A 17,375-nucleotide genomic window follows, 5' to 3' on the forward strand; every position below is an offset into this window, starting at 1 on the left:
GTCCCTTCCAACCCGGGTCATTCTGGGATCCTGTGAACACCGTATCCCGCTCTTCTGTCTGAGTTACACATGAGACTGAAAAAAAGCAAAGCACATCATGATCTTTAGCACAACACGCTCTTGGTGTTGTTGTTCATGGACCAATGAGTTGTGGAAACAAACAGCTCATGAACTGTAGTTTTAGTAAAGCTCTTACTGAAGAAAAAACCCTAGTTTCCTGCATACACGTTCACATCTGTCATCACAGCCATCACAGACCAAAGAGGTAGATGTGACCTTCCTGAGACCAACATCAAACAGTCCTAATAGCAGGCCTTGGAACTATCCCACCTCATACAGAAGCTTATCAGTAAATAAACAGTATCACAAAACCAGCACATTTCAGTAGGAAGAGAGGGGGGAAGGTCCCATTTTAAAAGGTTGGACTGTTGAGTTTTGCTGGTGCCAGAACAAACACAATAAAATGTTGTTCTCCAGCACTGGCTCGTAGTCAGTGAACAAATCCCCCCCAAACACACTTAACTACACTGAATTCCACTGTTACAGCCACAACAACTCTGAGAAAAAAAAGTCCTTATGATTTGTACAAAGGAATTCCTGTGTGCCTTGCGAAAGAATATTACAATTTATGCAATGAATGAAGTTACTTCTTACTTATCATACTGAGAGCATAAAACCCAGTAATTTAGATCACACCATATCAAAATTTCTGTGTTCCAGTTACTACCTACACAATTCTAAGGCACATTAATTAAACAACCAGCATATCAAAGACAGAAATGCATCTTAAAATATAACTTGCAATGTATTTACCCAGGAATTACACAAACTCATCCCACTGGATTAAAGGATATTCTGAAAATTTAACTTGTCTACCCACATGAAATGCTTACAAGGCTATAATTAACATATAAAATTTAAACATAAAAGCTCGTCATGAAGAAGCTGGTCTTCAAATAAGAACTGAAGATTAAAGAACAACTCTATATAATGAGAAATGAACACAGTAGTTTCCAGTAACTAATAAGAAAGGCTGGCTATAAAATGTGTTGAAATTAACATGATGACATGATGACAATAGTTTTAGACAAATACTAACCAGTTGTTGGCTTTTTTTTGCCAGCTGAGCTGTTTTGCAAGCCTGGCATTTTTACCTGAAACGAAGTGATTTTATACACATACATGGAGCAAGATTTAAGAATATACATTCCAGTACTCTGAACAGGAACTACAGGTTAGTGTTCAACTTGCTGACAGATACTTCAAGGAAAAAAAGAAGTTTAATCATCCAATCAAAGTAAGTCATCCTTTGGTCTCTGCTAAAACTAAGACCCGTCCAGAATTAATTCCAAAACAAATCTAAGGATAAAAATACCTGACAGCATCTGGAAAGCAACACACCTCTTTTCTACTGCAGTCTTACACTAATGCTTACTTTGACAACAGCAGCTTTAGTCAAGTCCAGATGTGGGAAGGAACAACAGATGCAAGCAACCAATCTACCAGAATGATTCAATTGGCCTTTGTCAGTGCTCACCAATCATCAGGCTACAGTAATAGTGTGTGCAGGAACTCCCTGCCTTTTGTATTAGGTAATAAAGTTATATACACTTGGGTGATTTTATGTTTTTCTGTTTTTAAATACTCCATCGTTATAAAAGTTATGGAGATTATGAGATCAAAAGGAAGATGACAAAAAACATAAATAAGGTAGAAGTTTTATCAGGATAATAAAAACATCATCTAATGAGAACAACAGTACTTACCTATCACCATTGTGATATCAGTAACCTTAGAAATATACAATTCTTAATGCTCTTACCTAGCTTTATTAAGAATTCTCGTTCCAAGTCTTGCACCTGTCTGATGGCTTCTTCCAGAGAACTGCAGAGCTTTATCTTTGGTCTGAGGAGTTCCAGTGTATCACTTATCATATAGTCAATGTCTATAGGAAATGGGTGGTCTTTTGTCCAGACATCCAGACTTTTCTTCCACCAAACATACCGCTAGAATACAAAATATACAACTAAGTTGTATATACACTGACATTTATAAACAGTTGAACTTACTAAGATCATAACACCTGGTCACGTTTGTACAGTTGAAAATGGAAAAGATTTCACATCACTACTCTACTTCATACGGCTACTATCACTAAACTATGACTGCTATCACTAAATTATGATTGACAACACTGGGCATCACAAATGTTAAGGATATTCTTATTTCATTACAATGACTCTTAAAAGTATGAAAACTGAGCACAAAAAGCACTGGTAAAGGAAGAGTCTTGAAAGGCATATTATGGAGGGGAGGGTGCAGTAAAAAATACACAGATATATTTCAAATATATTTTCCCCCTTATATCCATCAGATTCTCCTTTCTGCATCTCATTGCCATTACCTCTCATTCTCTCCCTATGCATTTCTTCTTCACTAGCTCTATTAGGCACTAGGTCTATTAGGCAACCTAATTACTCCCTATTTAATCTTCCCCTCCAAACTGAGCAAATTCACAAGGGAATCACAAACCCCCTGGTCATTTTGGTGACCCTCCAATAGATTCGGCTCAGTTGCAAGGCTCACATCTACCAGGAAGCCCTCAGTTGGTAAAAAAATGTTTTAGATGTGGCCTCAAGCATCAAGCCAAAGGAAAAAACAAAATCACTTTCTTCAATCTGCTGGTTACACTCTTACCAAGGCAACACAGTGATGAAATTCAACAGCATACTACAATGATGCAGAACTGACTCATGTTCACATAGTCTAGGATGTGTGACTTTGTTCCTCCAAAGCTTTTTCCTAGGTAGCTCTTAGCAGACTGCAGTGTCGCATATAGCTACACCATTCCAACTCCAATACCTGATACTTAGCTCCACTGGATTTCATAGGGTTTCTGTAAGGCCATTTCTCCACTCACTGAGACACCCTAAATGACAGACCTAAACCCCCATGAATCAAATGTTAGGCCAGTCTATTGGAACAAAAATAACATCTATGTATGGACATACAGTTTTCTTTAAAATAAAACAGTTACTAAGTGGAAAGGACTTGAATAACTACAGAACAATTAAGAGAAATAAGTAACAGGCTGAGCTGTCAAAGAAACCTGTGGAACAAAAGTTTAAAATACCTGAAAGTATACGAGGAAGCAGTCAAGTTTTCGTTTGCTGGATCCTCTGTCAAAATATTGCCCACAGGTATCAAGGATTGTACATACAAGTCTGATTCTGAAAAGATGCTCTGGAGGATCCAGTGGACTAGGACTACCATCAGGGTTCACACCGAATGATGTGAATGAATATAGAGTTCGAAATATTACAGCTGATTCCACCATTCGGTAATTGTAAAGCTCCCCCAGAAACTTGGCACTGCTGATTCGCCGCTGGTTAAACTTTGGCTGGTTAACCTTTATGAATAAAAAAATTAAACCAAAACCATCTTAACACACAGCCATAACAGAATCTTTGTAGTTTTTTTTTTTTTTCTTTAAGAGAAAAGCAGTATAAATATCTGATAAAAGTCATCACAACACAAGCTGTAAGTATTACACAAAACTAAAAAGCAATGAAGACAATTATGAAAGCAAGTCAGCAAGGAGCTACTACAAATATTCATGCACACTTAACATATTTTTGTTCTGAAATCTAATACTGTTTTTTACTGGCCAGAAAACTGTAACTTTAGACTGTCAAAATACAGAATAGACTCAAGTGACTTAAGCCCCAGCAATCTGACTATGCTACGTAAAGACAAACTGCACATCCCTATTATGACAAAGGAGGAAAACAACTGTCCTAGGACTCTTTATAGACTTTTTAATTAGTTTTTAAATGAACCTACCCAAAGAAAACAGCTGAAAGATGGGTAGAATAGTCAGACAAAAGAGAATATAAGAATTCTTTCTTTTATGTAGGATTATTTTATTGTCTTCCTTCTGACATAAGTAGATTTGTATGGGTTAAACTCGAATTTAATTTTTATACCTCCATTCCTAGTCGAATATCCTCCAGCACTCCGTCCACAACGTGAATTCCAACATCTTCCTGGTAAAGCACCAACCCTGCCAAGAGGTTGGCTACACAGTGAATGCTATTATATTTCACATTCCAGATGTTGATCATGCAGCATATGACATAGTCTTTTACTTCTGTATCCTGCCAAGGCAGCTTGCGCATCTGTCTCAGGACCTAAGCAAAATATTAAGACGAGCTTCACATTTTGGCACATAAAAATTGCAAAATATTCACTGTTACCAAATGTGCTCTTCAAACATCTTCTGTGTCTGTAGAAGCAATGGAAAACTTCATAGACACAATCAAACTGCTGTTCTCTAGCTACTAATTAAACTATTCCAATCTGCCCCATGATTTCCTTATTCTTACAGTCTGTATTAAGCTGCTACCTTTTACCTCTGACCCTGAATGTAAGATTTTTAGCACAAAAATTCTAATTTCATTCTGTTTGGCACTTAATGTGGAGAATGCATGTCTATCTCTGTATTTGGAGAAACAAAACAGTCTTCACAATCAGAGGTACCAAGATTATTCCTATTCCTTGCAATTACGAAAATCCCCATTCCCAAACCTTCAAAATGTTGTAGTATATCACTTTCAGCAACACCTCTATAAAATACTTCAAGAGGATTTACCTTCTCTGTGGTGACTTTTGAGAGATCCTTGTAAAGAAGCTTACGAATGTATTCCTGCAAAGGAGGGCGTTTCTTCTTCACAGTTTTTTCAGCTGGAGGGGGATTACAGTAGTAATAGGCGTTTTCTACCATTGTAACATAGCGTGCATCAAGATGCATTGCCTGCTTTTTTCTCATCATTTGTTCCTGTAAATAATTGCAAATGATCCGTTAATGTGAATCCACTATATTCTCAAGCCACTTTCAAGACTGTTATAGTTAAGTTTGCAACAAAGGAAACAAAAGATTGCAAGAAGTGATCCAAAAGCTTGGCTGGACAGAAGAAAGCATAGATGATATGGTTCTATGCTGTTGTCAGTGTTATTTCTCTTAACTTTTAGGAAGTTTCTCTCTCTACTTTTAGGAAGAATAACCACAAAAAAATAAAGGTTCTGAAAACTTACTTACAGTTTAACTTAAAACGTAAAAGCTATGGCTTAGCTCAGTGAAGTAGTATTTCAAATAAAGGGGTTCATTTCATTAATCATGTCTAATCTAACATTGCTGAAATACTGATTTCTTGACATATGTGGCGTAACAACATGAGAATACCAACCTATTTCATACAGCAATGTGCAACTGCAGAAAGTCTGTACTGATGGTTTCACGGGAATTTTCAGTGGTTTAAGCAATGGCATTTAAATGGAATGTAAACACATCTGAACAGCTCCCTAGCCTTGGGTTTCAACCCTTAATTCAATGACAAAGAACACTTTTGCGTAACAGTAACACCACAAATACTGTAATTTTCCTAGATCGTGTCTATCTGTTGCCTGGGAGGTCTCAATATGACACTAGCCTTAATGCACTTCATTTTTAACCTTTTCTATGACACAAATGGCCTCCTCTTTGATTCCCTAAGAGCGTTCCTCTCCAAATGGGAAATTCCTGTCAGACAGCAGAAAATTTACAGATAGTGAATAGATGCACAGCACTTTAGCAATTGGGAACGGAAATTGCTTTATGTGCTGTTTACACTTTGGAGGGAAAAGGCACTTAGAGCAGAAAGTTTCAAAACCTCATTGTGTAATGCCTGGAATATTTTGTAATTTTTCTGGCTTCTTCTAGATGCATCAGGAGAAAGCACATTTGTTGTCTTATGACATTTGCTGTGTTCTACTACAAGCTGCTATCCTGCCCTTCCACGTGTTCCAGCACTTCAGAAACAAGTTTTTATCTTCCTTGTAAGCATTACTTTTATAGTGAGTTAATATATTCTAGTTCTAACTAGAAGTAACTACTTCATCAAAGCCTCTGTCTGTACAATCTGTATTCTACTGTTTCAATGTGATCAATAGAAGTCAAACTAAGAATTGAGCTACTGGGTAGCGTCAATCCCAAATGTTTACAATAGTAAGTGATACTGCTTTAGAGCTTTAAAAAGAATTTGACATCATTCACTACATCTAAGGACTAAAATCCATAAGACTAATGCAGTCTTTTGGGTACCAAAAACAAAGCGACAAGTATTCTTTTAAAAAACAAAAAAGAAAACACCACCAAAAAACAACAGTGTAACACACAAATGGTATTTTACCATGATTAAATCACAGAAACATATGTCAAGATAATGCTGACCTTTGTTCCAAAGCAGCAAGTGACCCATTTATTAACATACCAACCCTATAGCCAAGTTAGTGTTATGTTTTATTTCTTTGTAATTACATACAGTGGGTGGAATTTGAAAGACTCACTAGACTTAAAAGAAATAAAAATTGCTCTGATAAAAGATGAATCTGTAAATCATCAGTAATGTATCACAGTAGCTCCACCAGCTGGATGATCCTTAGAAAATTGAAATATTCCTCCTTCCTTTCAGAAAGGACTCTGCAACAGAGATTTGCAGTTAATTTACCCATTTCTTTCGTCTTGTGACAGCACCACAGTAATAAATGGTGTGACGTTCAAAGAGGCTCAGAAAGAAACAGTGTTTTAGTGTAAAATAGGCTGTACTGTACTATATCCAAGTACACAACAATTGCTGCTCTATTAACTCTGTAGGATAGAAAGGCAGGCGATAGATTTAAGAGAAACACCTATCAAGTGTAAGCCTGTGCTTTGGTGAGATAGGAGATGCATACAGAAGGCAACGATATTACATAGCTTTTAAAAGCCTTGCCTCTACAATGAGACTCTGAACCTGTAACTATTCCATTCCAGGAGAGCAATCTACGTCTGCTTTCTCCTCCCCATGCAGGGACTACTTTCATTACTGCAGATGCACATCTATATTCTTGCCACAGTGCAAGGATTTGAAGGTCAGCAAGGAACATTAAAACATTTAGTCAGACTTTAATTAAAAAAATGGTTTAGTCATTGGATTGCATCTGCTTTAGCTGCTTTTAATTTAATGCCATTTCCTACTGCTAATGTCTACCTTTGAAAGACTTCAACATCACCTTAGGATCACCTTACAAGACAGGAAATGTTACTATAAGGAATCAAATTCATAGAGAAAAAAGGAGCCCTAAACCAGCCCATTACTTTTAAATCTTTGCCAGTACTGATCTAGCCATAAGGATAACACTTGCACACTTATCTCAATTATCATGAACCTCTATTTTTAAAATCCCTTCCTCTAGTGTCTTCAAAAACTTGTTCTTCAAATTCAGAACTGCAAATCGTCATTCCAAGCAAAGAGACCACCATATTTCACAACTGTCACCATCTCCCACTAAATATCCCACTAAAATATTTTCTCCTGTTCCATTTACTAATGCTTTCCCACAAACAGCATCAAATACATTATTTGTAGTTCAAGAGCAATAGCTTTTTGTTTCAGAAACTCTTTTTTTTCCCTTTTAGATCATGAACAGATTTAGCAATCAATGGGAGCTCTCCAGAAAATGCTCATAAAGCCATTCTCATAGTAGGCATAATCAGAGTCTGCCCAGTGTTGTGTAAGCTACTAATAACAACAGTTGCAAGTCCACGAGACTACAAAGGCTGATATCAGCAGAGCAGACTAGAATGTAGTGAGTTCACCTCAGCTCAAATCCACAACAAGGATGCAGGATTTCAGGAAGACTGGTTCATCCTCTCTCACACCAACCTTGATTTTATTAAAAGAGTTCAGGAGGTTATCCTCCCTGTGCACTCAGGATAAACTTGAATGGAAAGTTTCACTTCCTGGTACCCAAACATTGTAACATCAAAAACACTATTCACAAACCCTGCTAAGTCAGACCCACATCACAAACACAGAAAATAATTAGTTGGTTTAATTTGGTACATGACAACTCCCCTCACGTATAAGTCAATGCACTTCCCTCTTACCAAAAGAACACTGGTTCTTAAGTGAGATTCTGGTGATCTAAAGAGAAATCTTCCACAGGTTTCCAACAGAGTACAGGCCATCTCAATATGGTGATGAGAAAAGTCCGACAGAAGCATCTGGAAGGCATTTATAGAAAAACACAAGTGTTAAATATCTTTTTTAACTGCAGAAAGCAGTAAGTTTTAGCTACTTTACTTCACACCACTGAGGTGTTTTACAGTTAAAAAATGCACATTAACTTCACTGTTAGCAAAATTCAACATCAAGAGCTATCTGAACGGAAATACAATAGGGGCATAACATTAGCATGTTCAATATTTTATACAACTATTAACCACCCACCTTTAAGCAGTGGAGAGTATCATTTTTGGAGAACATCTTAAACTTGGTAAGCTCTCCAATAAACCTCACAGTTTTATTCTTTGTTTCAATGTTGATCTGGTCCTTTTTTCTTACCTGAAGAAAAAATAAAAAAACCCACTTGATTTTAAGCTGTCAAGTGTGCCGACTTAGAAAATTGCCTTCAGCCAAACCTTCTTAAGTAGCAATGGAATTTGGAAGTGTTTTGACATTTCCTCAGTTTCTCATGCTCTATCCATTCTTGCACTTCTTTCCCTTCTGACTCTGACCCCCCCAGAGTTCTTTAATATCTCTGTATTTACAGGCACATATCAACCATTGCCATCACACTTTGGCCACGGCAAAGTATTGGCTAGATTCTATTGTATTTGTTGACTCAGTAAGTACATGAGTAAGATGGCGACGAGTATGGAGATTCTGAACACTGACAGCTTTTTCCAAGTATGGTTTAGCAAAGAGCAGACAGATGCTGCTTTCCACTTGGTTGGTTAGTTTGTTTTTAATAAGATATCCAACAACTTCAGTGAAAAATAGCTTCAACTTCAGCTCTAAGCGTAATCATACCAAACAAGACACAATTTTATTTCTCCACAACATAAATAACTCCTTATTCTCAGGAAAAGTTAACTGTGATTACTTAAATTCTAAATGAACAACTAATATATGTTTTACGTCAATATTATGGAAAAGTTTTTAAACCTGTGCCATAAAACTCAGAAAACAGAAGGAACCAACAGGGTAGTACAGGGTAACTAAACCTATTATACGAACTTCAAATATTGTAGATGGAACAAGAGTGAAAAATAGCACTCAGTTTGTGGTAAGGCAGTGGAACAGGCTGCCCAGAAAGGCTGTGGATGCCCCGTCCGTCAAGGCCAACTGAATGGGGCTTTAAGCAACCTGATCTTGTGGGAGTTGTCCTGTCTATAGCAGAGGGTTGAGATAAATGATCTTCAATGTCCCTTCCAAACCAAACCATTCTATGATTCTATGACAGTTTTGTGAGGAATGAAAACTTTGGTTGGTGAAAACTGTAAAAACCAAAATGTTAGAAGTGCTATATTACAACAGTAACCGCTGCATTACAACAGTAACTTTGTAATGGGGTTCTGGTTAGAATTAAGTCAATTCTCATTCCTAGTGCAAGTTACTAAATTACAGAAAGCTAAAACCTTCATTTGGAGTAGAGCGTTTGAGATTTGCAACTTCCAATCATTACAAAGTTTATTTTAATTACTATTTAACATGGAAAATAAGAAATATACCACAAATAATGCGTATATTCAGATACTTGATAAGTCAAAAACATTTAAAATATACAAATCAAACATTTAAGAACCTGCTCAGATGACAGAAAACTACTCTAGCTTGAGTTGCTGAACTTAAGTATTAGCCCCTACATGATTGAAAGCATTATTCTTTCCCAAAGTATTATGATTATTGAATTAGCAAAATTGAGTGCAAAAACCTAAACCAGAAGGACATACATGAAATCTGAAATCCCCTTTCAGCATGGAACAAAGATCCTCTGCTACATCAGACATACAGGGATGCAATGTGGCAACCAGCCTTGCATAAAATGGTAGCAAATCCAACCTGCAAACAAAGGTGACACACATATATAAAGTGAGATTATAAAAACAGACATCCAATTATGTTCAAGGTCATAAAAAAGTGTTTATGTCTACAAGTACAGTTACTGCTTTGCTTGTGAAAAGAATGACTTTGAAATGGAAAACACCATCTTAACCATGGAATCTGACCTCTTTCCTTCAAGCAATTTCCAGATACAAGGAATATTCAGAAACTTCAAAATATGTAAAAATTAAGATATCCTTACAGTGAACTCTACTAGTTACTGGTTGTTTTTCAGAGGGGATGATTTTTCTTTTGTTTTGAGTAACAGCAAACAAAACTAGGAAGGTAAGGATGTCTTAATTCTTACAGCAGTAAACTCATAAATGAATGTAGGAATGTTATTACATCAAGGAAATCTCAACAGACGATGTGAAGTGGGTGAAGTGGCAACCTCAACTAGCAATCACACTAATTGCAACACTGCAAAATGTAAGAACTTTCCTTATTTTCATTCATCTTTCCTTAGTTGTATTCCTTCATAAACACTTCATAGCATCACCTGTTTTCCCTTAGGGAATTCTGGCGTGCAATTTGTATTCTCCTGAGCTTGAGCTTTGTTTCTCCCCATTACAGAGTATCTGGCTGCAAAAATGGAATAAATGCCTTCAAACTTGATTAATGACATCACAAAAGACTGAACAACAGATCTGCTTTGCATAACTCTGTATATACCACTTTTAAATGCAGAGGAACAAACTGCAGATATCACACTTCTGCCTTAAACCATTAGGAAATCCTTATAAAAAGGAAACAAATACTTTCTTTGACTTACTTTCAGAGTGAATACTGTAAACAGGAGATAAACCCTAAAAATCTTCTTTTATATAACTGGAGATAAACCATCTTAACTTGGGATATTGTCACAGGACAAGAGAGAAGAGGCCTGTGAAAGGAAAGACCTTCACACACACACAAAAAAAAACAAGAAAAAAAAATAGAGCTTGCCCTGAAACAAAGCAGGACTGAATTCAGGAAGAAAATCAGGCTGAAAATTCAAAACCAAAGCCTACACAACAGCAGCAGCAAAGAAAAAAATGGGTCAAAGAAAATGGAGAATTCCACATTTAAATTGTGGAAGAGAAGCATAAAAATGCACCACTTGAAAAAGGCAAAGCTATGTGGCCTTCTGCTAATGTATAAAACTCCTGGTGAAACATTAGAGGTATCCCAGTTACCTATTTAACAGTTTTATTCTCTTGTTAATCAATAACTGAAGTAGTATTTACATTTTTTGAGCTTGTTGGAACATACGGTCAAGGATGACTAACTACTGCAAATTACTACCAGGCTTATAAGCATTTAGTCATTAAGTCAGAAAAGAAGTGAAAGTCTTGTTACTTCACACATACACGCATGAACTAAATTAAGAAATGACTCTGGCTGAGTTGAGGGGGTGTACTTTAATTGAGGGAGTTTCTGCGTGGGATCTCTTACAAAGCAGCACAAGGTTTTATTCTAATCTGAACAAGTAGCTGCCTGCTGAGATGAATAATTCCATCTCTGTAAACTGAATATACCTGAGGGAAAATTAAGTCTTACAGTGCATTGTTGTTGCTTCATTGCAGGATACAAAAGGTTTCTTCACGGGGTAAAATACTAAATCTGAGTGTTTCTAAATAGGTGAAATATTGTAAGGAAAAGCCTGGGGTCAAATACTGTAGAACTGGCTATCAGACACTGAATCTGTTCACTTGCTCCATGGGAGACAAAATCAGCATTCAAAAGTGGAGAAACTGCAGTATACGTGGCACCACCTACTGGTACCTGCATTTAGATAAGATAAGTTCTAGGACAGAAACACTGAGTAACTCTGGATCTCACAGACTGCACATTAAAAATCAAAAGTCTCTTAAATACTTAACTATTTTTTTTCAAGAATTTCAAATGTCAATTTACAAACAAAACAAAGATTTTGTTCAATTAATGCCTTAAATGCAAAATTTAATAAGAAAGACTGAAGTGCACATTTTGGACATTTATTATCTGAGATCCTACTTAAAAGGCAGCTTAAAGCACAAAGCAATAGTGCAAGACAGAACTGCCTTGAAAGCACAAACATAACATAATCCAGCTAAATGAAATGTGTTCGTAGGTAAAAACTGCCACCTGCACTGGTCAGTGGAAAGAACATGACGCTGTGGAATTTTCATGCCATCAGTTCTGTTTCCAGTTCATGCCAACAGCATTTGTCTATTCAGCTTTGGCATCAAAACCCTGTCTTAACCAAATCTCTTGTTTTTATCTGCCAAAGAAAAAAGCTACTGAAATGTTGAGAAGCCAATTTAAATTGAACAAAAAGGGCCCTCTTACTGAGAATTCACAGGTCAGGAAGCTGAACAAAGACAGATATACAAGAAGTTTACATGTCTGAGTCAGAATGCACAGAGCTATTTAACACTCATGAAGCAGTTAACTTCTGAATTAAGAACAGGCACCGTTAAAATGCAAAGAACAAAACTCTTTGTTTAGTACATGTTCAGCTTCACAGATCACCATATATAGGAATAGGGAAGAAAAATAAGTCAGAAACTACAACCCTTCTTTGAACATTTACCTAAATAGTTCAGAACTTAAAACACATATGAAGTTTAAAATACCTTTTTAGAAGTATTAAAAATAAATAAATAAATAAACAGTCTTGCATAGCTTGCTATGTGTGTTTCCATGCAGGAAATTAATTCAGATAGACAGCAAAGAATTGCACATAAATAACCGAAAATTGCAAACAATGTTGGTCAAATCACTGTACTGTCACTTCAGTACAAACCATATAGTCCTGAGTTAAAAGGCTCATTCTTAGTTTTAAATCAATCCTTCCACAAAGATCTGAAAGGTACTTTTGTACTAGCATTGAAAAAAAAAAATAAATCTTTAAAAAGGACTTTCTGTTCTGTTGGTTTGCAGCTTAAAATTGAAGCTGGAAGTTCAAATGTGCTGAATTTAAAAGTATTCAACAAAGCAAAGTAATGATGTTGTATTCTGACCCCAGCCTACTGACAGCTGAGGAACAGCTGCCTTCCTTTCTCTGCCAAATTAAGTTTGCATTTGTCCCAACCTACGCAAGGCAAGGGAGAGCAAGAAAGCTCCCTACCAGCACTACATAATAATTTTGACCTTAAAGACTTTTCACTACTCCTCAACAACTTCTCCTTCAAAGTTTTCTATGTTCTTGGTGCAATTATGATGCTTTCATATTTCTTGAAAATGTGATCACTCCAGAGAACAAACAGATATTACTGTGCTTTGAGATACCTTTATATGGCTGCAAACATAGTAGCCAGATTGAGACCACATTATCTACTATGCTTGGAGACTAAATGCACTTAGAAAATACACTGTTTTACCTCCATCTTTTAAGGACACTGTTCCTTTTCACCTTCAAAAAACATCATTGAGAACTTAACTATAACAAGTTTTCCTGTAATGCTTCTCCATCCTGGAGGGATGCTAAAAGAACTCCTGTAATTAGTAAAAACTATTGTGCAACAGTAATGGAAAATAAAGAGATATCTGTACAGCTCAGAGAAGGGATACACAAAACAGAAATACTGTGAGCATGACACTTCTTTAAAGTTTGTATCTATGTTTTTCTAAATCAGTTTATAGCATTTTGTAGCAGCTCGTATGCTATACAGACATACAAGAAATTCTTCCACAGGGATTGTAAACGGTGATTTCAAGGAAGAAAGCAAAACTGCTCCTTTATCAAACACAGTAACAAAGCTAACAAATATTAGCACAGGCTGTCCTTTAAAATTGCCTGCATCAATGGGGCAGTCAGCTGGTATTTTTTCATTGCAATTGTTTGTGGTTCCGAACAAAACACTCAGCCAACATCCTGTGGCTCTTGTTTAATAACCTGGAGATAGGCATTGCTAATGCAGGCAAAAAACAAAGGGAGATATACACTACTGGGCTGATGGTCATACATTGGAGGCTGATGCACTTATTTGTGCAGAGGGTTTCAGAGCAGGAAGCAGAAGAAGGCATCAAAATACAAGAAATTAAGATATTAATATTTAAAAATAATATAATTAAAGAACAACTGCAAAAAAAAAAATAAAAATCCGTTGACCCAGTTGTTTCAGTATTAGTTCCAGATATTAAGAAGGTAACAGCCCTTGGAGCCAACCATACCAACATTATTGGTCTACTGAGTTCCTACAGACAAATTAAACACTTACTAAAAAAAAATAATAATTACTTTCAAAACAAATTATTGGATTACAGAGTGCCTACTGGTAAGATGATGAAGGAGCACTCTGTTCTTTGCCTCACAGTGTTAAAAAAGGACTGGAATCAAAGCAGTGTGAAATATAACAGGAAATCCAAGATGACAATGAGAGTTGGAGCTAGAGGCAGCATCAAAACAGCCTCTGAGGAAAACTAGGATGAGGAGGAGCAAGAAAAGCAATTCCACTATAACTGCACTTATTTAAGTTGTACCTATTTAAGGTACAAGTTTACCATAAGGAAAAGAAACATTATTTTAAAGAATTTATCAATTCTATCTCCAAGCTTACAAACATTTCTAAAAGGAAGGCTCTTCCTGCAAATGCTGATGTCCATCTTATACAAAGACAAGGAAAAAAAATGTAGGAAAATCTTACAGGAAGGAATTTATTGAGCTAAGAACTCACAGACTCCAGTTTGTTTTCCCTAAGCAAACTTCAAAGTAGCTCCATACCAGAACATAAAAGGCTGTAATTGCCAGGTATTAAAGAAGAACTAGCATGTCACAAGAAATACTCCTTCCTTGTGCTCTAATTATTGATAGATTCCCATATAAAACTACAAGTTCTCCTGAAAAGAGGTAGTTTTTGCTGTTGCTTTTATTGTTGAAGAATATGAGAAGACGCACTATAAATTCACAAGCTCCGAACAAGAGAAACTATCTAATAAAATTTTGCAATGCTATGACAAAGTACTTAGTTGAGTCATTATATATAATATATCATTTTATTTTTAAATATCTCTTTTGAGCTCTAGCATATAAATCATTCCAGAAGTGCACATCAGGAGTAAAGAGAGCCAACAAACATGACTTGGAACGTGCACTTGATTTCACTAATTTAAACAGTTAAAAAGACGACAAAACACAGATGTTAAGTTAAATAACAGAAGGGTGAATTCATATTTCCCCCCTCCGCTTCTTACCTTTGCCTAGGAACTATGAAAAGTGCTCGTACTAGTTTTCTTCTGTTGGCTTTTGTATTCATATTCATGCAAAAATCCATGGCTGCCTATAATCAGAAAAGTCAATATAATACTTCACCTTAAAATGAGGGGTTGTCTCTCTTTTAAAATATATTGTTTGCAGTTTAGCATTCTTTCCAAGAGTACCATTTACAGAGTCATGCTTATTACATAAAACTGCTTTAAAAACTCTATTTTTGTCTAGAATAGACACTGACAAACGTACAGTTGCAAGAATACAAACCAATTCTTCAGACCAGCAGAATAAAGAAAGTAGCTTTAGGAAGGTAAATGAGGAAAAATTTGTCAGGGAGCAACAGAAGAAAAAAAAAAAAAAGACCAAAATTATCTAAAAAAAATATACAAAACCACCAAGACAGATCTACTCCTTTTAAAACAAACTATAGGCTGAGAGAATGGGTAGAGAAAACATGATAGGATGAGAGGATTATCAGCTCACATGACACCTGGGCAACAGTTTACTATGTGGGAGAGAAAAAATATTTCCTCCAAATTAAAAATAAATTCAGTTACTGACAGACTAAACAGCTTCAGTTTTTATCACTAATCAATCTGAGGAAGCACGATATGGTTTTAAGAGTTAGAAACAAAAAAGAACTACGACAATACCTTGTCTATGAGGTCTCTGTTCACACAGTTTGGAAGCTGCTGAAGAAAAGCATCAACTATAAGTTTTAAATGAGATCCAGTACTGGCTTCTTCATCTTCTTGTTCTAACAGAGTGAAATAAACAAGCAGCACACATCTTTAAGCTACAATACATAATGATTTACTATCACATTCCCCAAGCACAGTACATTTGTAATGTTTAAATGTTGAATATTTATCTACAGATTTAAAAAAAGAGAGAAATAATAACAAAATTAATTTTTAATATTAAAAAAATCCATTGATTGTTTATGCCAGCAAGAGTCCAAAGTATCACCTTAAATCTTATCTTCCTATTAATTTATAATAAAATTATTCCCTATCTCCTGATTTACAACAAATGCATATTTCTAGAAGACTGTGGTAAATTGTTAAGGCAATAAAACAAGGGCCACAAGAAGGCCCAAACATGGGACAAAACAATACAGCAAAAACACTTCAATTGCAGATTCTACTCTTTACCTTCACGTGTACAGAAACTGAAGTGGAAAGGGTATGAAGAGGATGAAGGTTTGAGCACACAGCAATTGCAAGGCAAGTAGCAACTTGTTTTCTCAAGCAAATGTCTGTGTATTTTACAACACAGTAAGCAGAGACAATGACCTGTATCTACTGGTTGAGTCAGTAACATTACCGAAATAAAGGACTCTACCACCAAAATTCAGACTTTTCAGGCATCAGCTGTGAAGATTTCCAACCAATACCCCTACAGCTACACCTTAACTGGTGTGAAGAAGAAAAAACAAGTTAAAATCCAGATATCCAGATTTAACTGAAGTGCTAGAGAAGAGTCCAGCTTGTTTGTCAGCACATGAGCCTAAACACCGAGTTAAATCAAAGATTTGGAAGATTTCTTCCTTGGCCAAAGCAGTGCAAAAGAACACTGCTTTCTAAAAAAGGGAATACAGTGAATTTTTGTTTCCTCTCAGCTCAAGGACGTACAGCAATAGTTAGGAAGAATCTGAAAGGAAAACACAGACACACAGGCAAACTTCAAAGAGCAAGAATATGGGTAGGTGAGGAAATCACTTCTGAAAAACACCAAGTACTACCCAATGCTTGGCAAAACGTCTTTGTCATTACAGCCTAAACATTAAGAGAAGACTGAAGTTTCCTCTCAAGTTACTGAAAGCATTTTTGATTTCTCTTTGCTTATGTTGTAGGCATTTTTCTTTGTTTTGGAGATGTACAGGACAGCAGTCTTAGAAGAAACAGTAGAAACTGCTCCAACAAACACTGCCAGCTATCCTGTCTCCAAGATGCTAGAGATGGAAGCTGATGACATTGTCTCTTTTCTTCCTCAGTCAATTAGAAAGTGGAAGAACAAGACAGAAGGGTTCACTGAGAAAGAAGGGGAAAAAAAAGTTCCATGTGCTCAGCCAAGAGGATGTTGAGGTTTTAAATACTTCATAAAACACTGACTCTCTCATTACTCACATATACTCAACTTTTACTAGCAATTTAGAAAGAACCAAAACATTCCATCAAGACATTTACAGAATATTCCTTCCTGTCTCCCTCAAACACTCTTTTTGTCTTCCCTTT

The 17,375-nt window shown here is 36.2% G+C and overlaps 1 protein-coding gene across 11 annotated transcripts in view; it reads right to left on the reverse strand.

Annotated features, from left to right (window-relative positions):
• UPF2 (UPF2 regulator of nonsense mediated mRNA decay) overlaps window positions 1-17,375 on the reverse strand; it is a 48,527-nt gene that overhangs the window by 16,553 nt on the left and 14,599 nt on the right. For all 11 annotated transcript variants that reach the window (XM_015869531.3, XM_015869361.3, XM_085512123.1 and 8 more), the window contains 9 exons: window positions 15,792-15,895; window positions 15,123-15,208; window positions 9,815-9,923; window positions 8,310-8,423; window positions 7,967-8,083; window positions 4,652-4,837; window positions 3,987-4,190; window positions 3,134-3,409; window positions 1,823-2,006 (listed from right to left, as the gene is read on the reverse strand). In XM_015869531.3, the coding sequence (XP_015725017.1) occupies window positions 1,823-2,006; window positions 3,134-3,409; window positions 3,987-4,190; window positions 4,652-4,837; window positions 7,967-8,083; window positions 8,310-8,423; window positions 9,815-9,923; window positions 15,123-15,208; window positions 15,792-15,895 (1,380 nt within the window). The remainder of the gene's footprint in view (window positions 1-1,822; window positions 2,007-3,133; window positions 3,410-3,986; window positions 4,191-4,651; window positions 4,838-7,966; window positions 8,084-8,309; window positions 8,424-9,814; window positions 9,924-15,122; window positions 15,209-15,791; window positions 15,896-17,375) is intronic.

This window comes from Coturnix japonica, chromosome 1, assembly GCF_054131305.1.
Source record: "Coturnix japonica strain WE chromosome 1, WE-NBRP24, whole genome shotgun sequence".
Classification (NCBI taxonomy): domain Eukaryota; kingdom Metazoa; phylum Chordata; class Aves; order Galliformes; family Phasianidae; genus Coturnix; species Coturnix japonica.